At 39.8% G+C, this 23,783-nt stretch overlaps 2 protein-coding genes across 3 annotated transcripts; one reads left to right on the plus strand and one right to left on the minus strand.

Annotated features, from left to right (window-relative positions):
- Window positions 1-59: 59 nt before the first annotated feature.
- rbp4 (retinol binding protein 4, plasma) lies at window positions 60-3,218 on the minus strand. 2 transcript variants are annotated; one of them, XM_080788519.1, is made up of 6 exons: window positions 3,127-3,218; window positions 2,933-3,041; window positions 2,320-2,456; window positions 1,935-2,041; window positions 1,116-1,328; window positions 60-887 (listed from the first exon to the last, which is right to left on the minus strand). In XM_080788519.1, the coding sequence occupies exons 2-6, from the start codon at window positions 3,032-3,034 to the stop codon at window positions 853-855; spliced, it is 594 nt and encodes a 197-aa protein (XP_080644645.1). In that variant the 5' UTR covers window positions 3,035-3,041; window positions 3,127-3,218; the 3' UTR covers window positions 60-852. The 2 variants fall into 2 exon arrangements, with proteins under 2 accessions (XP_080644645.1, XP_080644644.1); XM_080788518.1 differs by having other exon boundaries at window positions 2,933-3,044; window positions 3,127-3,182.
- A 3,904-nt stretch (window positions 3,219-7,122) lies between these two features.
- On the plus strand, window positions 7,123-20,543 carry pde6c (phosphodiesterase 6C, cGMP-specific, cone, alpha prime; the record flags this gene model as incomplete). The annotated part of the gene is made up of 21 exons (XM_080790015.1): window positions 7,123-7,590; window positions 8,080-8,232; window positions 9,499-9,588; window positions 10,088-10,228; window positions 10,755-10,829; window positions 11,441-11,508; window positions 11,780-11,846; window positions 11,954-12,001; window positions 12,093-12,242; window positions 12,406-12,549; window positions 13,149-13,214; window positions 13,810-13,965; window positions 14,273-14,380; window positions 15,999-16,135; window positions 16,561-16,648; window positions 17,425-17,525; window positions 17,734-17,841; window positions 18,861-18,924; window positions 19,640-19,714; window positions 19,973-20,056; window positions 20,352-20,543. The coding sequence occupies 21 exons, from the start codon at window positions 7,123-7,125 to the stop codon at window positions 20,541-20,543; spliced, it is 2,583 nt and encodes an 860-aa protein (XP_080646141.1).
- Between the last annotated feature and the right edge of the window lie 3,240 nt (window positions 20,544-23,783).

Here is a 23,783-nt window from a genome sequence, read left to right on the forward strand (position 1 = left end):
CCTGATAAAAGTGTCCCTCACTTCACATAGGTGTGATTTTATTTAAGAACGGAGAGGGCTAACAGAATGGTAATTTTATTTCAAAAAGTAGTTAAAAAAGAGTACACCATACAATCACAGAGGAAACAAATGTATTATACCCATATCGTACATTCATATACTGTATGGCTTAGCGAAGCCTGATGGAATACATCCATCAGTGTACACAGAAGTCATTCCATTCCAAGTTGCACTCAAGTGCCGATGAGGGTTCAGCTTCTTTAACGCCTTGTAGAGAGAATTTCTTCTCTGGGTACTTGGCACGTTGTCAAATCGTCCTAGATTTGGGCACATCTGGGCACCTCCATGTAAAATTGGCTATTTTGTCCAAAATGTAAAAAGTATACATGATTGGAACATGCTTAAACATTTGTTAATTACGCTCTAACATTTCAACAATTGCTACAAATTGCTACAAAACCTGCATATCCAGTCACTTGGGGGCATTAACAAGAAGTTGAAGGATAAGAGTCTAATAATGATGTACCGTGCATGTTCACATCAAGTATACTTTACATTACTTAAGACCATTTTTATCCTGTATCCCCATAAGCTATAGCCTATGGACACCACATTGGTTTCACAGAGAGATGGTAAAGCCTGATATATATACTTTGTTGCGGTGAGCAATGATGTATAAATGACGTATAACAGTATACAGCCTGAGTGCATTGTGAGCTTGTAGATCTTGTAGCTTGTAGATATTGTAGCTATTATATAACTGGACAGCGTCAATGACTAATTTACCCAAGTCCCTTATTTATAGTGTTGATAATGCAAAAGTTGCGACGTTCCTGGATCCCTGTTAGCAGCTCAGCTGCTGGAGGTGCTGGCGGATTGACAGAAAGCTGTAATAAAAACATGACAAATATATTTGTTTTACAAGTGACATATAGAACCTGTAAATAAAAAGCATGTACAGTATGGTTCAGTAGGCCTAAATAATCTGAGGTTTTTACTTTCATGCCTTGATAAATCACACCACAACCACACTTTCACTCACTCATTGACACCTCTAAGATTGACACACTATCGTTCACTCATGTAACCCTTGTAACTCAATGCTATCAACCCACCGGTGTGTGGAACACGTCTGTATTTGCCAAGCAGGCAGAGCTCGGTCTTCCTCTGAGTGACGATCTGCTGGTCCTCTGGCCTCAGTCCTGTGGGGTGACGGGAGAAGATGAAGGAGTAATCGTCCAGGCAGGTGCCGTCTTCGTTCAACTCTCTGCAGGCGTAGTGCACGGCGTAGTTGTCGTAGTCTGTGTCGATCACCCAGTGGTCATCATCTGAACAGGTTGAGTGGAGCGAGAAAGAGCAGATTTCCTTTAGCACCATGCATGCATGCATGGACACATATCCTACACAGAAAAACCATTAGTGTTTATCATTATTATTATGAAACATTTGGTTTAATTCATTTACAGATTTAAACTGTGAATGTTGCTGTGCAGTTGATCATTGAATTGAATCAACAACAGCATGTTTAAAGGGTAATGCCCCAAGTTGGCACCGTAAAGATAATGTCAATGACCTGGCAGTGACCGTTGCTAAATATTTTGTCAGTAATGCCCCCGGTCAACTCAGTGCCACGTGCAAAAGCTTTTGCCAGCAAAGCTCCTGGTCACTCAGTGTCACTTGCAAACGATTTTACCAGCAAAATGCTCATAATCCCGGTTTACAGAGAACATTTGTCTCACATCTTGTTCATCTGAGATATAACATTTGGAGAGCTGAGAAGTGAGAACTGGAGGAGACCAGGTACAAACTAGGAACAATCATCACAAACCCACTTCATTCATGATGCATGTTGAAATCATGCCAAAATTCAAGTAGAAGATCCAGGTTAGGCCCTGTCCAAGTTCAAGTCTATGGTAGAGGCTGCTATAACTTACATCCAGTCTGAAGGTAGGTGGCAGCTCCCTTGTAATCCATCTTGAATTTTGCAGGGTCAGAGGTGTCTTCAAAAAAGGCAACCATGTTTGCACACATTTCCCAGTTGCTGTTAGACAAAGAGAGTGATGAGAATAAAAGAAAAGGTTTAACGTAAGGAGATGAGAGCGGAGCATTATGTCAAATCACGATTAAACTTTAACCACATTAGCCCAAAATAATTGCAGAATATTCCATCTAAAAACCCTTTTCACCTATAATGACATGCCCAGAATTGTAACACTTTGTTGAAAATGGTTAACTGAGGGAAGTGAGCCAAACCAGAATCACACTTGACCATGATGTCACACACAATTAGCACTGGGCCCAGTACAGAATACAACTCACTTCAGAATGATGACTCTGCCCTCGGCCGTGGCGGTCATGGTGCCGTCTTCTTTGATTGTGAACTGGGCCACAATGTTGTCGAGCAGGAACAGGCCGACGGGGTCCTTCTTTGCCACAGCGTACCATGTCCCTGAATACTGCAACAGAGAAGATGTACATCTCACTTCATGCAATCAACCCTCTATCCTTGGTAAAAAACAGACCTGAGTCCTACTCAAACCAATAATCTTTCAAATGTTTATAATTATGTGTTTCCTATGTTGTTTACTTTCTCTTTATGACTCTTTTTCTATCTTTATTTCTTCTTTTCACTATACATTTTGGTCAGCTTTATATGTGTTTAAAAATGTGCACTATAAATAAACGTACTTAGGCCTACTTAGTTTATTTGTTTTTATGTATTATTTACCTTGCATGAATGTTTTTATTTCTTTCAGCAATGCCCTGCTTCACACTCAAGTTTCACACATTCACACCTTGGAGCTGCCTAGAACAACAATTGTCCAATACTGCTGACCACGGAGCAGATAGAGGTAAGTGCCTTGCTCAAGGGCATACTGTAACAAATGGGATGAAGGTTTCTCATTCACTTTAGGATATATTTGTCACTCACCCTGGTCCTGTCGAAGTTCTGCACGACTTTGAAGTCGGCCACTTTACACTCCTGTGCCCAGCACACAGCCAGCATACACAGAGCCACAAAGTACCGCAGCATCCTGACTCTTCTGGAAGAAAGAAAGAAAGAAAGAAATTATAAAAGCACATTTAAAAAGTTAAAAGCCATGTTATCCCATTTCCAATGCATACCTTGTTGTTATGAAAAGGAAGTACTGGACTGCTCACAGGGGTCACAGTGGTTTTTTGAGGCAGATTTGTGCCTTATATACTGGGGCTGTTGTATAATGACTACTAGGGGCCTGAGTCTACCCGCCTTTCCTCACAGCTAGCTAGGCTTCTATTGGACAAGCATTTACGTAACTGTATAGGCCCCTCTCCTATTGATTGGTTCTGCAGCTCCCCCTCCAAAGAAATGTTTTTCTTTTTTTTCCCTTTCTGCTGGAAAATGAGCCCTCCTGAACTTAACCTCAACCACAGCCAATTCCAAGACGCACATCTGGGATATACAGCCTATACTGCGCAGGATGAATGTGGAATGCAGGCGTGTCATGTAGCTATAGACGCACATGCACATACATGCACTCAGACCAACAGACAGGCCTTGTGCTTTATAAGGTCATAGCTTTGTATGTGTTTTTGTTCCGGCAGACAGACACACCAAAGTGAAGACATGTTTAAACTTATATGTGTGTCTCCATAACGCATCATCAGCTCAACTAGTATCGCTGTTCATTTCACCATTCTACCAAAAGGAGAGAGTGTGTGTGTGTGTGTGTGTGTGTGTGTGTGTGTGTGTGTGTGTGTGTGTGTGTGTGCGCGTGTGTGTGTGTGTGTGTGTGTGTGTGTGTGTGTGTGTGTGTGTGTGTGTGTGTGTGTGTGTGTGTGTGTGTGTGTGTGTGTGCGCGTGCATGCACGTGTGTGCAGGTTGGTGCCTTCATTGGTTTCCTCTGCCATCGGTGTATGAATGCGTGTGTGAATGTAATTCAAAATCTATGTAAAGCGCTTTGGATAAAAGCGCTACAGTATATAAATGCACCATTTTATCTTACTATTGCAATTAGATCTGCACTCTTGGCAATCAGATCTAATTGCTATGAATTATTCTTTAAATGAAACACCTGCGATATGAATACTCATCAGTCAAATGCTTTTGCTTTCAGTGTCTTGCCTGATATTCACAAATATCACAGCAATATGGTATCATGGCGTTAAAAACTGATTCCTATACTGCCACAATCAAAAAACACATTATGATGTTCCATCGTAGGCAAATACTTTTCCACTGTTTATGATTTCCTAAATTACAGGAATTCCAATTTATTAGATAGTTACAGCAATTTGACAGAAATTATGAACTGTCCTGACATATAGAACATCTGGTATACTCCAAGTACCATCACTAGTTGATTCAGATCAGAGCTTTATGATTCTTTAGAGCATCATGTCTATACTTCCTCATACAACAAATAGTGTGAGCTTGTAGTTCTGCTTATTTTTCTTTGTGTGAACAATATTTGAAGACAGTATTCAAACCTTTAAAAAAGAAAAACAGATCAGTTCCAGGGCTGAGAATAGTTGGCTGCAGCAGATGTAAACAGTCCCTCCCCTCTGCTGTGGTATGAAATAATTGTGCCTTTGGGACCAAACATCTACAACTTGCATAACCATGCGGATCAGCACAATGAGCTGCAGCAGGGATAATGGTGGTTAAAGTCCGAATATATTATATTAGCCAATGAGCTATTTTGTTAATGCTATCATTTCAGACTTATTTTCTTGTTTTGATAACATAATTTTATATCATCGAACGGGGTGGTTGGAGCCTTAATTGAATTAAGAACATTTTGATTTGTATTCATAACTTTATTTTGTTTTTGTTTTTTGGGGCGGGAACCCCTTTCGGTGTTAGCATTATGTTATGCTTTAGCTATTGAAAAATAGCAGATCTACAAGCTCATAGCGCGCTACCGAGTGGTGTGCCATGAGCTTGTAGTTCTGCTATTTTTGAAAAATCGAAAACTGTCAGGATGTAGAAGACATTTTTAGAATCTGATCTCAGGTCAGAATGGGTTAATGGATGCCAAGCATGATAGGGATATGGTTTCATGTGTGGCTGTCAAGCACACAAAAACTAAACCAAATCAAAACCCAGTCCCAGGGTGGAGGGGGTTAATTCTCCCTGCACCTCGGCCTAACGCCCATGCTTTCTCCCCAAATACACTGACATAAAATACATAAATCAATGACATTAAGCAATATAACACATAAATCCCCAACACATTCCCCAAGTCAAATTACACAATAACAGAACTTATGACACAATAAGCAATAACGAGTGCCCCGACTAGGCATGCTGGGAAGCCTCTCCTCAGCCACTATCCACCGAAAATAAAAACAAGGATACAATATTCATCAAAATGATCAAAATTTATGTTGAGTTTTACTAATTTATTTATAGTAAAATGAATAACAGATTAGAACATACAACACAACAAACTTAAACAGAACGTATGCACAAAAACAAATTTCATCCACAAATTTCACCCACCTGAAAACCTGTGATGTGACAATAAAAAATGATTCTGATGTACTACATAACTAGTTACTATAAATACTTCTTGACCATAAGTATCCAATGTACATCGCTCGGGTAGGCAAAAGGGTAAAATCAGCCCTTACCGGCTTCTGACAGAAATAATGGGGAAATACGGTACGAGTCTTAGAGGTGTGTGTGTAGGGACTCTGCCTCCATCTGCTCCTCCTCTGTGCTGGTAAGGGACCGACAAGGTGCCAGCCAGTCGCGATGTATGACCACCTTAGTATATCCACCTTTACCAGCTGCACCCTGATAAATTGGTACAGTATTGTTTTCCAAACACTGGGTTGGGATAAATATCCCTTTTTACTCTTTTTTTCTACAACGAATATTTAATTATTTCAAAATATTTTCAAAAACCAAAATCAAACCTATAAAAATCAAACATATAAAAACACGCATTAGTGTGAAGTGAGGGGCGCTCTTATCACCATACATCATCATACAGCAACTCTGTGCTCAGCCAATCAAATAATTTCCGTGGTACACAGACACACAAAGCTGGGCATATACCCTCAAAGAAAAACCTTCACGGTCAAACAACTCGGTTAACCAGCTGTTCCACTGCTGTCTGTCTGTTCGCCCATGACTATCCCACACAACCTTTTTGGCCGGTATATTGTTGATAAGCATTCCATCCCTACAGTAGAAATGTACAGAGAATCCCTGTCTTGCCAGTCAGCTAGTCAACCAGACAGATTGATGCTGAATGCCAAGCAGGGAGGGCGGCACTTTTATAGTCTTTTTATAGTCGGTCTATGACCCGGCTAGGGATTGAACCCCGACCTCCCAATCTCAGGGTGGACACACAAGGCCATGAGGCCACTGAGCTGGAGTCTATTATTAACCAACCACGGTGTGGTTGGTTAATAATAGACACCATTTTGTTTGTGGCTTTTTCAAAACGTCCAGTTCCAGAATTGAAACCATACCTCCATGATGATCTCGATATGATCAGAGGACACAATAATATAGGATCTATACAAACAGAGCAGCTGGATCCTCTTCCCATCAAATGTAATCCACATTTCTGTTATCTTGTGATTGACGGTAACATTTCTGAAGTTCAGATACTAAGAATATAGCTCACTAATCTTTATGGACACTTTCACCATGATCATAGAGATGAATGTAGCCTACTGTCGGCTTGATTTTATGCACAGTTTGCACACACTATCCTATTTTATTTTCCATTGTTCCCTCTTCAGCACAATTTAACGATGAATTATTCTGAATACAGTCCCATTCTGCATGCATGTCCCATGTGTCTCCTCTGACATGACATGACATCTCTCGACCTGACAACAGACTTTCTGTCTCAGCTTTCTCTCCCAATAGAGGATTGTCCAACATTAATTACCAGGATCTGCGGGTTAAGTAGGGCTTTTAATGTCATGACGTCACATTAATTAGCGGTCACTTTGATCCTCTCAGCTGCTAAGCCAACTATTCTGCCTGCAGGAGCCTGCTGGATGGTTCGGTGATTTCTTCAGTACCACAGAAGAGGATGCACTGGTGATCAACCACCAGCGTGGTGATGCGTCTGTAAGAGGGGAGAATACGGAATAAAATACACACATCGCTTCAAAATGGCAGACAAGGATAGCGTGGAGAAATTCTTGGAGAACAACCCTCAATTCGCCAAAGAATACTTTGATAAGAAGGTACGCGCTGATACACTGACGGCCGCTTTTGGGGCACCTCTTGAAATCAAGGATACAGCTTCCTTCAAGGATGCCACCGCTGTCCAGGAATCCGCGATCATTTTCGACCTGGTCAAAGAGTTGATGCCCGGGGGAGTCCATGAGAAATCCCTGCATAAAGTGCTGCAGAGAATGTGTGTGTTAATACAAGCCGACAGGTTCAGTTATTATTTATGCAGATCCAGAAACGGTATTCCTGAGCTCGCCACCTGCTTGTTTGACATAACGCCAACCTCCAGTTATGAGAAAAACATGGTCAATCCCGATTCCGAAATTGTTTTCCCCACCGACATCGGTATTGTCGGCTACACTGCACACTGCAAAAAGCCACAAAACGTTCCAGATGTTACAAAGGTGAGTGGTCCATCAAGGTTGGATGTGCGCAGCGTGCGTAAAGCTGCTGTCCAAGACATTACGCACAATATGCAGGATATTCAAATTGAAATTGAGTTAATATGCGTCTTTAATTGACACATTTCTTGCGTGGAAGATGAGGCAATTATACTTTAGACTTTGATATTACATGAATTGAAAGTAATTGTAATAGTTATAGGCCTCTGTGCCCCATAGAACTACTATTATTACCATGGATGGCATTGGGAAAAATATTATCCGTGTATGCAATGACATAAGAGACTGCAACAGTGGGCTTTAGACAATCATATGGGAATAGTATGCCTTAAAGGCTATACATTTTTTATGTAATTGGTTTGTTGAATATGGAAAATAGGCTATGTTAACATCTAGGAACTCCAGGGGCATTAATTTACAAATGTAAATTGTTTGTATATGTAGCTTATGTCTTCGGGTTCATAAACACTGTCTCCTCTTTTCACATCCTAGAACTCAAAATTCAGTGATTTTGTGGACAAACAGACGGGTTACAAGACCAAATCCATGCTCACCTTCCCTCTCATGGCCGAAAAGGAATGCCTTGGAGTTGTCATGGCACTCAACAAAATAGGAGCTGAAGGGTTCAGCAAGGAGGATGAGGCGGTAAGCAGATGAGAACACACGCATACTCGATCTCAATACTTGAATGTTTTACGCCTGGTCAAATATGACTCAACTAGAAGTGAAAGTTGCTTCCTCAAATGTGTACTTGAGGTTAAGTACTGTATACTGAATTTTATGAATATGTATTGAAATAGGGCTTACCGGTAAGTAGTTATTATAAGGTACTTAATTTGTTCCCTTCCTACAAATGTCGTGGAGTCAAAAGTGTAATATTTGTCTTTGAAATTACGTAGTGTAGTGCAAGTCATCAGTGGCCCAAAATATCATATTTGATTCACTCAGCCCTAGTTCAACCCTCTAGGCTACTATTAAAATACAGAGTCACTGAGCTTTGATTAATGAAGTATCAGCTATAATATAGGCTACTATTAGCATTTGCTTTTGAAAATGGTTGTTGCTTCCTAAATAAATGAATATATCCTTTTTTTTAACCCCATTCATTGCATGACATCACGATTCATAGTGTCTATATAAACATTAAGCTGTGCTGTCTTGTCAGCTGTGTTAAACCTAATTTATACAAGTACAATGTTGTAACTTGTAATCAGCCACAAAGACACCTTTCGGCAAGCGACACCGTTAAGGAATATAAATTAAGCTTTTTTAATATAGACACTTGGTGGAAGTGGTGCTAATATGTGATTTACGTTAAACGAAATCCTTCCCTTATCTTAAAAAATCACATCCGTGTGAAGTGAGGGGCGCTCTTATCATCGTAAATCATCATACATCTCATTCCGGCCAATCACAATTTGCGTCCTCACCCTCGTCATCAATGTTTGTGTTACGCAATGATTGTGTTTACACTATGATGTAAAATTGTCCATTCATTGTCAATGGGAATGTAATGTTTGGCCCACATGACATCATCTAGTCATTTATTTTTCCATTAATGGGAATTGCGGGCGGAATAATAATGCATAGACACACAAACACACAAAGCCACATGTTGGAGCGGTTAGCACAGCTCATAAATGTATAATTGGGACATTATGATCGAAAATAATAATAATAATCCATTGAATTTAATGTCTCCATAGTAAATGAACTCTTTGCTCTATCTACAATAACAAGGTCCAATATTTGGAGAGTCCAATGGACACTTTTGGATTCTAGAACCCACATCAGTGTAAAATGCAGCTATATAAATTTAAGCTATTATTGTTATCTGACCTGAAGCCCACGTGCAAAGTGTGTTGACAATGTTATTTTTGTTCCTTTTCTCTAATCTGATTTGATCATCAGCTCTTCCATAAGTACATGAACTTCGCCCAGGTGATTTCTCTGCAGCATTATACAGCTTACATGTTCAACGTGGAGACCAGAAGGAGTCAGGTAAATCATTTATAACAGTGTTTCCCAAACAATGGGTCAGGATTTTCAATAAGAAAAATACATAAATAATAATAATACTAGATTGTTTTTATACAGTTTTTCAAAAGAATAAAAAAGGACATCTAGCAAAGCTTGAGTCTACATTTGGCCCCCAGCATCTCACCAAATGCACATCATCATCCCACAATTTCAGGGCTGTCCTCGACTAAAGAAATTCTTAGTTAACTAATATAATAGACATAGGAATTGATCGACTAATCAATTACTTTATTTAATTGATAAATCTGTGACATTGGGTTTTCTGCATACAATCATACAGAGACCAGCCTTTTTGGGTCGGTGAAGTTTGAGAAGTGAACATTACAATGTTGATTTCACTGGGATATAGACTCAAAGACCAAACTGAACGATGAATAGATGGGGAGAGGACAGCAGCTGTACACAATTCTATGAAAAAGATCAAATCATTTGACTCGTGTTCCCCGCTTGCTTTGACCAGGTGCTGCTGTGGTCCGCTAGCAAGTGTTTTGAAGAGTTGACGGATATTGAGAGACAGTTCCACAAAGCTCTCTACACTGTCAGAATCTACCTCAACTGTGAGAGGTACTCAGTGGGCCTCCTGGACATGACCAAAGAGAAGGTAGATTATAGGCTACTGTGTGGCCTGTGTGCATTAGCTTAAAGCTGCTATCCCAAACGTATTTGAATGAATAAATCATCATTTAAATGATTTATATTTTAATCGTACTAGACCGCTGCTTGATCTACAATACAAACAGGCACCTGTTAGACCCTACTGGTTGACAAGTAGTACTGTCTGAAACGTATAAGGGCAATCAACCTTTGACCAAGCAGGGATGACTTGTTTCACAATATGTTCAAACTTTGGTACGAGACCCGGGTTTGAATCCTGGGTTGGACATAAAAGTTATGGATTGCAGCTTTCAATAGATTTTAAACAATGGCTATGGAACGAAAAGTTAATGCAAAGGATGTGGAGGAACAACATAATAATATAGTCTTAGTGAGTTTGCATATTGGTGTCCATGCATGTCTTATTAGGACCACATAGAAATAAGTCAGACTTTTTGCCAAGTTTTACCGGTAGATATAATCCAATGCATGTACTGTAAGTGCTTAACATGTTGTTTGTTTGTTAACTCCAGGAATTCTATGATGAGTGGCCAGTAAAACTGGGAGATGTGGAGCCTTACAAGGGGCCAAAGACCCCAGATGGCAGGGTAAGAAGCTTCCAATCATATCTGTCACATTCCTCAAATTCTTGAGGCTTTGTTGAACTTTGGATAAAAATGTCCAACTAATGGCAAGTCATGGCATGTAACATCATCCTGAGTGCCTTTGTTATCTATAAAATGAGATGTTGAACTTCGTTATGTTATGTCTCTTCAATAGCAATCTGGTTACCCATTCGGTTAAAAAAAACAAGCCTAAATTGATTCAATCAATGAATTACCAGCTGCATTATTATGATCTGCGGGGGTCCGCTATAACTGTCGTAACTGTTCTATTAGTTGGCTCTTGGACTGGTTGAAACCACTGCAATCATGGCTAATGGCTGGGAAGGCGCGTGGCAGGCGAAATAGCCAAGCGAACTGTCTAATCGTAATACCAACTATTGTCGAAGAACCTGTTCTTCGACAATAGTTATCCACAGAACACCGGATTGTGATTTTTGTAGCTTTGTTCACAAACTGCACACAGTAGCTTTTCTATCAACAGTTAAGGTCGACCACACTGTTATTCTCTATGTCAGACTCTATGTAATTATTTGTCTTTGGAGCTAATTACTTGTTTACCAGGAGCTTAGCTAACAAGACGTCCTTTTTTGCAGGAAGTAATCTTTTATAAGATTATTGACTACCTCCTGGAAGGCGAAAAAGAAGAAATCAAAGTCATACCGTGAGTAAAATCCAAGTCAGGGTCTTGTGTAGTGCAGCCCTTGTGGCGAAGGAAAACAGAAGTACTGTATGTTGAAATTATCACTACTCTGTATAAAATGTATTTACTACATTGTAATGGATGCATTACTCAGTCTAATTTAAGTTGCATCTAGAATTTACAACTGAAATAATTTAACAACAAATTATACTGACTCTCAAAACTGTCTGTCTGTCTGTCTGTCTCTCTCTCTCTCTCTCTCTCTCTCTCTCTCTCTCTCTCTCTCTCTCAGTAATCCTCCTGCAGATCACTGGGCTCTGGTCAGTGGACTGCCAACCTATGTGTCAGAGAATGCCTTTGTAAGTCTGACATGGCCGCTGATGGGCCAGTCTCAATCAGTATAAGAAACTATTTACAAAGTAGTGAAATGTAACCTTATATAATGTATTCTTACCTCTGCTTGCAGATTTGTAACATGATGAACGTGGCCGCAGATGAATACTTCACCTTCCAGGTGAGGAGAGGTTTATATTGTTCTTGTGCAGGCTATTTGACACTCCCCATAACCTTGAGTTCAACACATTCTCTGTTCAATTGTCTTTCAGAAAGTTGCAGTGGATGGCAGTGGCTTTGTTATCAAGAATGTCTTGTCCCTGCCCATATGCAACAAGAAGGAAGAAATTGTGGGCATTGCCACGTTCTTCAACAGGAAAGACGGAAGACCATTTGATGAGCACGACGAACAGATCACTGAGGTCATACTCCTTGTGCTTTGTCGTTTTCTCTGGCAAAATGTTTTCACTCTTTATCTCCCTGTAATATTTCAACCATGCAGGCAGTCAGCGATTAAGCGAACAATGTAGTTGTCCTATTCATTGTACATGACACCTCCTTCTTTCATTTATTGTTATCTTGCAGTCCCTGACCCAGTTCCTGGGCTGGTCCGTACTGAACTGTGACACCTATGACAAGCTGAACCGCATGGAGTGGAGGAAAGACATTGCCCAGGAGATGCTCATGTGTCAGGCCAGATGCACCCCGGTTGAGATGCAGAGCATCATGGTCAGTTGGTGTTGGAACTTTAGAGCAGGGTTTCTTCAGCATTCTAAACTGTACCAAAATGACATATTTAAATTACATAAGAACTAACACTTTGGCTACTTTACATCTGATTAAGTGGTCACAGCCTTTTATGGTATTGATGAAGGAGTTATGGTAGTTATATTCTTTTGCTATATATTATTTTGCTTAAGTGCTTAATGAACCACCTAATAGTGACTTGGTATATATTTGACAGCTAGTGTTTAAGATCTGTGAGTCATCATCACGAAGATGATTAAAATGCATTATATATTTCGGACAAAATAATATACAGGTAGATTTTTTTAAATCCAATAATGTGAAATAAATAATTGGTTAATACTAGGTTGCTAACTGGACAGATAATATGAAGTGTTGTAATTATGTGTAGCATGTAAAAACATATTTAGCACTTTTACATGTTTTTGAATGTTTTAGGTTACTCAAGATAGGAAAGTGCCCATGTAAACGTATCAGCATAAATGTCATTATGAATACTTGTTCTTGCTTACTGTAAATCGCTCTGGATTAAGAGCGTCTGCTAAATGCCTAAATTGTTCTTTGTTTCTGTTTTGCATCAGAATACCAAACAGAAGTTTGATGCAGAACCGGAAGACTGTGACCAGAAGGAGATGTATAAACTCTTGGTATGTTTCACCTGTTTCATACATGTTTTGGGTTGGGAGTAAATATAGATATTCTTTGCATTTCCTAAAAAACAAATGCATTATTATTTCAAAAATATTAAAAAAAAAAAATCGGTGGAAAAATAAATAAAACATTCAGAAAGAAAATCAAACATTTTTTAAAATAATTTCTATTAAAGTAAATCGTAAATAATATATCTACAAGTTCACAACACATCGCATCATCACTATATGTTGTGAGCTTGTAGGTTTATTCCTAATGGAGTTTTTGTAAGTTTGAGTCCCCCCCTATCTTGGGCCCTACCTTACCCCTAAACCTAGTTGCCTTTTTTTACTATTTTGAAAAACATTTTAAAATAGTTCAACTAGCCCGATCTACATTGACACAATTATGAGCATATAGATCGGCTATTTGAACTAAGGTTTTTCAACATAGTAAAAAAAAAGCTAAAATGGGTGGCGCAAGATAGTGCTCTATATCTTTTGGGTCTCAGGACTTTAATAGAGACACAATTTCATGGTATCTTTTGAATGAAACCTTCATGAGTATATAACTGACTCATGTTTTGATTGATTGTGTTGTGTTTTTCTTCAGAGATCCACCATCCCTGTAGCGAATAATGTCCATGGGGAAGATATATACAACTTCGGATTCAGTGACTTCCCCAGCTCAGAGACTGACCTCATCAAGACCGGCATACGCATTTTCTTCGAGCTCAACATCATCGAGAAATTCAAAGTCCCAGCAGAGGTACAATATTTCAGTCAGTCAGTCAGTCAAATCCATCATTCAAACTAAGTCAGTCATTGGTCAGTTCAGCTCAATACAGAAGCCCAAGCATCAATGTAGATATTGCTTGTTACCACAATCGCTGAAGAATCTCTTTTACTTTGAAGAACTGATGAATGACCAATGCGAACACATCTACTTTTATTTCTTTGTCTCACTGTCCCCCCACCCCTCTACAATCTCTTCCGTTTCCCTCTTCTCTTTCCACTCTCTTCCTTTTACGTACCTTCCTCTGTCCTTCATCTCTTTTACTGTTTCTCGCTCTCAGACTTTGGTCAGGTGGATGTACACAGTTCGGAAGGGCTACCGTGACATCACCTACCACAACTGGAGGCATGGCTTCAACGTTGGCCACACCATGTTCTGTCTACTACAGGTATGACTTCACAGCAATCATTTGTCATTTCATTGTCATTTAAATCAGTTAATTCATTGCACAATTACATAGTCCTGGATTTGATCCCTGTTTCCAAATCATTGTTGGATGTTGTCTAGCTCTCATTTGTCGTAAGCCTTCCAGCACCATCCTATGTACATGGCATTAGACATGGACATTATAGAGTCTATGGGCCCTCTCAGGTCTCTCAGGTCCTCCAGCAAAGGTCTGCTAGAAATACCTGGGTCCAAGTTGAAAACCAAGGGTGACCTCCTTTCGCTGTGGTAGCTCCTACCCTATGGAATGCCTTGCCTCTGGCATTGAAAAATGCTGAATCAGTCGACTGTTTTAAGAGACTCCTAAAGACTAATTTATTCCGTAAACATTTCTCCCATGTAACTTTGACCTGAGCCATTTTATAGCCCTATGTCTTTGTTCTGCCTTGTTTTGTTTTTGTTCTGCTCATTTATATTGTCACTGTATTTGTTCTGTTTTTTCTGTGCTTCTATTTGTTTACTGTGTCAATTGTTCAGCACCTTGTAGCTTTGCTTCGAAAGGTGCTTTATAAATAAAATTAACTTACTCACTTACTTACTATTTAGACGATCTATGGCACAAAATGCCAGACTCCAAAGTCAGTGTGAAGTGACAGTAACAGTGGAGAGTTCAAAACAGAACAAAACAAAACAAACTGCAATGCAGAACCAATTGGCCACTGCTGGTCACTGGAGCGATGTGTCATCATGACCGCCATATTTTATATACCTCCTAATCGGGATGTCCCGATCACGTTTCTTTGCTCCCGATCCGATTCCGATCATTTGATTTTGATTATCTGCCAAATTACCAATTTTCCCCGATCCAATATTTATATTTTTATAGAACATGTATGCCTTATCACAATAGTACAATATCCAAAATCACAGACAATATCCAGTCTAATATCATAATATGGATATAATATCAATACTAGGGTTGTCCTGATCACGTGTTTTTGCTCCCAATCCGATTTCGATCATTTGAAAATGAAGCGATCTACCCCGATTTCCGATCACATGATCGGATTGGGACGAGAAGGTCTCTCCACTATTAAAATCATCAACAACTCGCTGAATTCTCAACGGAATTTCACACGGTTTCGGTTTATTGCAAATGCCCGACATTGGTTTTCACATCAAAACACCTTATCTTACAGTACATACTACATAGTAACCGTAATGGTTATAAAACAGCAGCATTGATCAGCGGCACAGTATTTATGTCTATGCGCACCAGTCTGATGTTTTAATTGGACTTGAATTGTAAAATCCTGTGTGCATATTAAGACCTCTGTAATATTAAGCTGCAAGCTCCTCTTGCATAGTCTGATTTGTCTCGCGGCTTATCTCAAAGGCTTGTTCGTTAATCTGCCTCATCTTCTCCATCTAAATGAGAGCAGGTGATACAAAAGGCCTGTCTAACATATCAAAACTCAATTTAAAATACTCCATTGACACACACCCTTAGGCCTAAAACTAAACGCCTCTCTCTCTCTCTCTCTCTCTCTCTCTCTCTCTCTCTCTCTCTCTCTCTCTCTCTCTCTCTCTCTCTCTCTCTCTCTCTCCATCTTATTCCACAGACAGGGAAGTTGAGGAGGTATTTCTCAGATTTGGATGCGTTTGCCATGGTGGCCGCTGCATTCTGCCATGATATCGACCACAGAGGAACTAACAACCTCTACCAGACAAAGCAAGTTCAAACTCTCTTTGCCTGTGTGTGTGTGTGTGTGTGTGTGTGTGTGTGTGTGTGTGTGTGTGTGTGTGTGTGTGTGTGTGTGTGTGTGTGTGTGTGTGTGTGTGTGTGTGTGTGTGTGTGTGTGTGTGTGTGTGTGTGTGTGTGTGTGTGTGTGTGTGTGTGTGTGTGTGTGTGTGTGTGTGTGTGTGTGTGTGTGTGTGTGTGTGTGTGTGTGTGTGTGTGTGTGTGTGTGAGTCACACATTCTGTTCTCTCTGGCCAGGCACTATCCCTGGCCTGTATCTAGAATACATCCTTACTAATGTACACTCATTTGTATTCCTGGTCAAGCATTCCACATTAGCACTTTCATTTGTGGTGTTATGCACGTTTCCAATATTATATCTTATCGTGGTATGCTTATCCTCATCCCATCTGTTTCGGTCTCTCTTGTGTTTCCATTATTTAGGAGTGGGTCTCCTCTTGCCAAACTTCACGGTAGCTCCATCATGGAGAGGCACCATTTGGAATTCAGCAAGACAATCCAGGCTGATGAGGTACAATTAATAAAATGCACTAATCATTAGAACATCCAAAGTTTTACAAATAGCACATTCAAACACACATCAGGGTCTTTTGTGACTACGGTCTCAAAAGCACTTGAGCACAGGACAAGTACAGGTCATATTCTACTTGCCCAAAGGTCATGTTAACTTGCAAAAAAGAAAATTCTTTGCAACAAAACAGACACTAGCTGGGAGTTTGCGAGTGTGCTTGTGTACTTTAGTGTACAGTACAAACTACATGTAAGGTTCCCTCACCTCTGCTAGTTTATACTTTACTCTTTAAAGCAATGTTGAACCCTGGATAGTATACAGTGTAGCTACCTGGGCCATAAAACGCAAATATTCTCTTTATCTCAAAATCAAACTGTCAACATGGTAAAGAATGAGTCCGCCACTTATTTTGTGGGAAGTGAAATTGCTGTATTCATTTTCTGTTGGCCTTGACAGAAGTTCCCCTGTCTCTATAAATACTACAAAAAGAAAAGACAATCAGGAAACTGTTACACATATTGCACATCCAAACCACGCTCATCCAAAATGTTAAAAAGAAAAACACTAATAAATCAACTGAAAAGTGACACAGGTTACATTTCTGATGAGGTAGGCCTACAGTTCAAATGTTTGCTGTCATAATCACTTTCCTCAAATTGTTAGGGCACAATTTATAATAGAAACATTTAAACTTCAATAGCTTTTAGTTTTCAGAAGAAGAAGAAATGTGTGTTCATCCTTCAACATGTAAACTTAGCCCTTGCCTTGTCTTCCAGAGCCTGAACATCTTCAGCCAGCTCCAGAAGCGCCAGTTTGAGACCGTTCAACACACGTTCGACGTTTGCATCATTGCCACTGATCTAGCCCTTTACTTTAAGTGAGTTTACATTAAACCTGTCAATTTCTACACTTTGACATCTTTGATAACCACTTCCCCTGTGGTACTGCACTGCCACATGTTGATTTGAATCAGCTGATTGCTAGCTGTGAGCGTAATAATAAGAGGCAAGAGGCAGCAAATCCCACTAATGTGCAACTGGCTACTGATGGGTTGCTTATCTGTTTGTTTTTTTGTCCACACTCAGGAAAAGAACCATGTTCCAGAACATTGTGAATGCCACAGAGCCTATGACCGACGAGAAAGGGCGAACTGATTACATTGCCAACAACCCCACCAGAAAGGAAATTTGTATGTATGTATCACAAAGAAACAACAACAAAAAATACATTTTAAAGGCCCAATAGTGGTGGTCTGCAAAGTTTAGCTTATTGACTATCACTCGTATAGGATAGGTACTCAACATTACTGCTGACCATTTGCATTTCCCAAGCATTCATGATCTTTGAGGAAGCCAGTATTTTCCATTAATTCTTGAGAAACACAGTTACATTGTGGATTTGTATTAGTTCAGTATCATGTTATCACTTGTATTTTAATGTATTTTAAGCAGGGAGTGACTTGAAAAGTTTAGCCAAAAATGTTAGAAAATATATATGTACAAACACAATTTGTTGACTTATGGACTTATTGACAATACAGTCTTATGCATTTATAATGTGTACACATGATGCATATTATAATTAAATGTAAATAAACATACCTTTAGATTAAAGTAAATTAAAGGGGGTGTAAATGTTTATTTTTTTCTCAGTTCTATAGTAAATATAGTTATCATTGCTATAGAGTGTGTTTGTTCAGTTAGATGGGTCCCCCATTTCTCCAGCTTTTCAGTAAGCTAAACAGAAAATAAATGTACCGGTGGGCAGGGTGTAGAGTAGGAGAGTAGCGACACGCTTTGATCTCGCCGCAAAGTGGGTGCGTATACGCTATAGTTCCAAACATTGCTCCTATGGCTGGAACTATCCCATTGAGATAGAACGAGCACTTCTGCATTCCATTGTTACAATGGGAGTCAATGCTAGTGTCGTCACTCTCTTACTATATTACTCTGCCGGTGGGTTACCAATTTAATTTTTATCCAATCAGGAGATAGAACCTCACGACAATAACGTATCCGCAAAACATTTATCCTGTTCCACTTTTGTCAGATTATTCCAATGTTGCTTTCTTATCATTGTCTGTCACTTCAAATTTCACCATACCACATACATACACCATTTAAAAAGAGCTGAAATCTGTTTCAGTTTCTTCCTTTGTGTCTGCAAATGTCTTCTTAATTTTTGTCTCACTCTTCACCCTTCTCTCTTGCAGGGCCATGATGATGACAGCCTGTGATTTATCAGCCATCTGCAAGCCTTGGGAGGTACAGAGCAAGGTGGGTGCCATTCACAGCCTTCAAAGATACAGGGAATTACACTAGGAAATGACACCAGGAGCATGGTTAAAAAATAATAGTAAGTGGACAAATAGACTGGTTACTGTATGTGCCACCTGTATAGGTGCCTTGTTCACAATACAATAATACACAATAGTATTGATGTGCTGAGTTTTAGCTGGTTGAAATGTCACTTCCAAGGTAATAAAAAGTAAAATAATTTGGATTTTTGGAGAGTCGTAGTAGAGAACCTAGCTAGACCAGGGGCGCGAGACACGGAGAAAGCATTTCTGGGGGTCCCCAGCCTAAAACGTTGAAAACCCCTGAGCTAGACCACCGAATGTTGCTGTTTTGACCATTATTATTTTGTTTTTGTTTTTTTAAGAAAAAGGGGGGGAAAATCATTCAATATTTTTGAAAAACTTGAGATGAGAAGATTTGATTACAGATTAAGTGTATATTTCAATATATGAAAAGAAGAAGTAACTTTAATGAATCAACGAACAAGCAAATAAGTCGAAAAAATTGTAAATAATGGTAATATATTGGCCAAACCAGTTGTAGCGGTTTGTTAGGGTAAGTGCTGGCCGCCGGGGTGCCAGTCAGAGTCAAAGTCTGACAAAAATGGTTAAATAATAATAGTATAGGTCAGACTAATAAAAAAATCCCTAGTATTTCCTTTTTTAAGCATTCCGTCTGCATTTCTCTCTCTCAGGTGGCTCTGATGGTAGCTGCTGAGTTCTGGGAACAGGGTGACTTGGAGAGGTCCGTCCTAGACCAACAACCCATTGTAAGTGCCACCTTCCACATTTGTCTTAATTATCATCTGTTTTTTGGGCCTTTTTTTATCAGCCTTTCCTCTGTGCTAAGCGCATATATTTTCATAATTATTTCAACTATATCATGATTACATTTCAAAATGTAAATGTTTTGTTTGTGTGTGTGTGTGTGTGTGTGTGTGTGTGTGTGTGTGTGTGTGTGTGTGTCCCACTCTCTCTCCTTCTCCCTCTCCCTCCCACCCTCTCTCTCATTTCTACTTGCCTCTTAGCCTATGATGGACAGAAATTGTTCTGAGCAGCTACCCAAGATGCAGTGCGGGTTCATTGATTTTGTGTGCTCATTTGTATACAAGGTAACTGTACAAGTCATCTGTCTCTGTGTGGTACCAGTAGATATGCTGAGTATACTAAAATACATTTGTAAACACCACTTAACCACTTAAACCATATTTACTTAGTTGACTGGGGTCAGGTCTCTTTTTTTTCATCTCAACATCAAATCTCTTCGGCAAATTAAACTAGTTGATCTATAAGCTCACAATGTGTCACAGCTTATCACTACATTATTGCAAAAAATACATTCATTCAAACTTTTAAATTCAAACAGCTTCATTCAAATGTTGACACTGTGTCGTCGTCTTCTGTCAGGAGTTTTCCAGGTTCCACAAGGAGATCACGCCCATGTTTGATGGTCTGAACCACAACAGATCACAATGGAACGCGCAGGCTGAGGTATACACTGCCAAGATGAAGGCCATAGACGACGAGAAGAAGAAACTGGAGGGTGGTGGTGATGAAGGTAATGGACCTGGAGAGATGGATGAGTGGGTGGGTGGTTGAGCAGGTTGAAGGATGGCTTGATAGATGCTTGGGTAGGTTGGAGGATGGATGGATGGATGGATGGATAACAAATGTTCAATTTCTCAGTTCCTCTTCATGATGCGAACTGTCAACCGTGTAATACTAACCGATAATCTGTGTGTGTGTGTGTGTGTGTGTGTGTGTGTGTAACAGACGGTGGAGGGAAGTCCAAGACCTGCACTATCTGCTAAGCTGCATTTTGTTGGGCCCAGTGAAACGGTGTGATGATCTCCCTTGGTTGGGACTAATCTATGGCTAGGCTATATTTATCTAGTCTGGTCCGCTTTGTTTTTAGTAGATCTGAACTGGACTAGATCATCTAGCTTGGTCGTGTCTGGTCTGTGTGGATCTAGTCTAGGCTATTTCAGTCTGCTCAGATGCTTGTTCCATCAAGGTGCAACTGAGTTAGGTCTGGTTCTATACTCTAGTTCTGGTTCTATAGTGTAGTGTAAAGTTGTGAACCACTGGTTCTCCAACTTTTTAATTTCAAGCATCCCATAACTCTGAGAGTGTGCAAATATGTACCAAATAGACCAAATGAGACCCTTATGAGCACCACTTGTACAGTCTCAGCGTTACAGGACCCCCCCCCCCCCCCCTCTAAGAAAACCCTGAGGGTCCCTGGACCCCACTTTGAGAACCACTGGACTGTAAACATTCCAGTGCAGTATGCATACCCATGTCCACAGGATGTGTCAGCTGCTGCATGTCCTTTATGGAACTGTCAACTGTCCATTTTTATTTTTTACACATTTGTAAAGCATTTCACATAATCGCTCTGTATTCAATCCCGCTACACAAAGCTTGATTGGTTTTATGTATTTTCAACGTGAGAGAATTATACATCACAAAACAACTACTTGGATTTAAAATGTAGGCAAGGAATGTTTTAGCAAAGAACGCACGCCAGAATAATGTGATATATCGGTCAGGATATATCTGCCAAAAGGATTATTTTCAGACAGCTTTCCTGATTGGCAGTACTGTATTATTATAGTATTGTAGCTTGCACAATGCACTTAGCTGACTGTCAGTATTTGGCAATCATTAGGTCCCTCAAGTTTAGTTGAGGGAGGGGAAAAACCATGCAAAACATTACAACATTGAACGTTTTGAGGTTGGTTGAAGATATCATTTTGATTACCAGTTACTGTAAAGTAGTATGGCTAATGGAAAATGAATTGATTTTTTTTTTGAAGTTGCTGAGATATTTTTGGATGTTTCAATTACATTTGAACTCAAACTCAGGACAAATGCAGATGAATGCTGTAAATCTACTTGAAGTTAGATAATTTTCATGTGGTTACATCATTTGACAAATTGTCTCAACATGGGACAATGTAGAATAGGCACTTATTGTAAGAGCCATTTGAGGGCAATATATGCAATATACAGTATATAATATATAAATACATATATTTTTTGACTCTTTTTCTGAAAACCTATTTTGTACTATGTCTTTAATGGGTGAGAAAACTGGAGACCGGGGTTAAAGGCCAAACCGCACCAATGATCGCCATGCAACTCCTTGCAACATGCAACTACTTGCAACCATTATTCCCAATGGCAGTTGCATGGAGTTGCATTGGTGTGGTTGACCTTAAAACTGTTTTGTTGCAAGGAATTGCAACTAGTTGCATTGGTGCGGTTTGGGCTTTAAGAGAAGCAAAGATTACAGTTATTTTCCACTGTCACAGATTAACAGTCTGTGTATTTATTGATGTATTTATTGTGAGCATCACTAAACGGCTGTTTACAGCTGATGTACAGTAACAATTTCAACATGTATATACGGTACCAATGTTTAGAACAAACCTCAATTATTTAATAATCAGAAGAAAGTCAAGTGCTTGAGTGACTTTCCTGCAGTTTATCTCATCACAATTGTACAATGTAGATTATGTATGCATTTCAACTTTCTGCGGGAAATGCAAAGCTACTGAAATGTAAACCAAAGAAAATGGCTTGCTGTGAGGAGACAGGTCTCGCTGCCAGTCAGACAAAGTACAGCTACACGTTCTCTAATAAGATTGAATGGGATTGGAGATTGATTGTGAGCCAGACTGTCTGTGTGATCCACACACAGCTTTACACTTTAAATACCCTTCTTACAGAGAAGATCAGGACGGGCGACCAAAGCCTTATCATATCTGTGTGAGGGTTGACATCTCTGAGTATTTGCTTTGTGGCAGCGAAACCTTATGCCATCATATCCTGTGGCACGATACAGACCAAAGTTCTTGCTTTCTTTGTTTGATTACAGTTTGTTTGAGGATGGATAAGCCATTGAACGGTCAGCTGAAACACACAAACACACACACACACACACACACACACACACACACACACACACATGTGACCCAATCCTCCGAAAATGGACTTTGTTAATGAGTTCTGAACAGTATTTTTCAATGACAATCTTCGTTCGTACCACACAACAATCTAGGTACTGGCCCGCCTCCGCCTGTGATTCCTGAGACTATTTTAGGAACATCCCTCTCAGGGTGAGCGTTTTACTCAGGAAAGAGACACAAGACTTCCTGCTTTGTCTTATGCAACGTCCTTTCTTCAAAGCACGGTCAATGAAGACTGGAGTCTAATCCCATCAGTGTCACTACCCAGAGACTCCTTTCTCAGAACTGTCCCCTATAGGGGAGGAACTCTTTTGCTCACTGGAGGCTGAACAAACACCTGTGTGGGGCTGAAACCAGGGTCAGATTTGGGAAACAAAAGATCTTTCTTCTGGGTCGGTTGGTGTTGGATTTATATTTGAAGCAGCTTAAATAATAATAGACACACACATTATTTGGCTTCATATGAAATGACCTCTTATTTATGTAATGTATGTGGTATGACATGTAATGACTAAACTAATAAAGAAATGTGTGTAAGGATTAGGGCATCTCGAAAGGTTTTTTTTTTTTTTTTTACTCTAAATGAAGACACAGGGAAGTTCTCTCATGGGTGTCTAACATTTGATACACCATGCACATGCACACACATGCACACTGCACAAACATGTACAGTGGCAAATACACCAACATAAAATCACAAAATATTCAACCGCCTCAGAGTTAAATGAACAACTGATGATTCTACTGTGCAGTGGAGGCAGAGTGAATGAACTTCAGGGACCTTGAGGCATGCCTGTGGGTGTGTATCTAACCGTGTCATATTCCGTGCACTGGGTCTAAGAGGCTGTAAAGCGGGATGAGTAAA

Source organism: Protomyctophum bolini (genome assembly GCF_963924005.1).
Source record: "Protomyctophum bolini genome assembly, chromosome: 18".
In the NCBI taxonomy this organism is placed as follows: domain Eukaryota; kingdom Metazoa; phylum Chordata; class Actinopteri; order Myctophiformes; family Myctophidae; genus Protomyctophum; species Protomyctophum bolini.

What these genes read in the sequence shown, in the direction of transcription:
- rbp4 (XM_080788519.1), bottom strand. Translation starts at nt 3,034, where the DNA reads ATGCTGCGGTACTTTGTGGCTCTGTGTATGCTGGCTGTGTGCTGGGCA. An exon ending in AGAACTTCGACAGGACCAGG is followed by an intron (nt 2,457 to 2,932) that starts GTGAGTGACAAA and finishes TCTCTGTTGCAG; the next exon opens with TATTCAGGGACATGGTACGC. An exon ending in CAGACGTGTTCCACACACCG is followed by an intron (nt 888 to 1,115) that starts GTGGGTTGATAG and finishes TTTTTATTACAG; the next exon opens with CTTTCTGTCAATCCGCCAGC.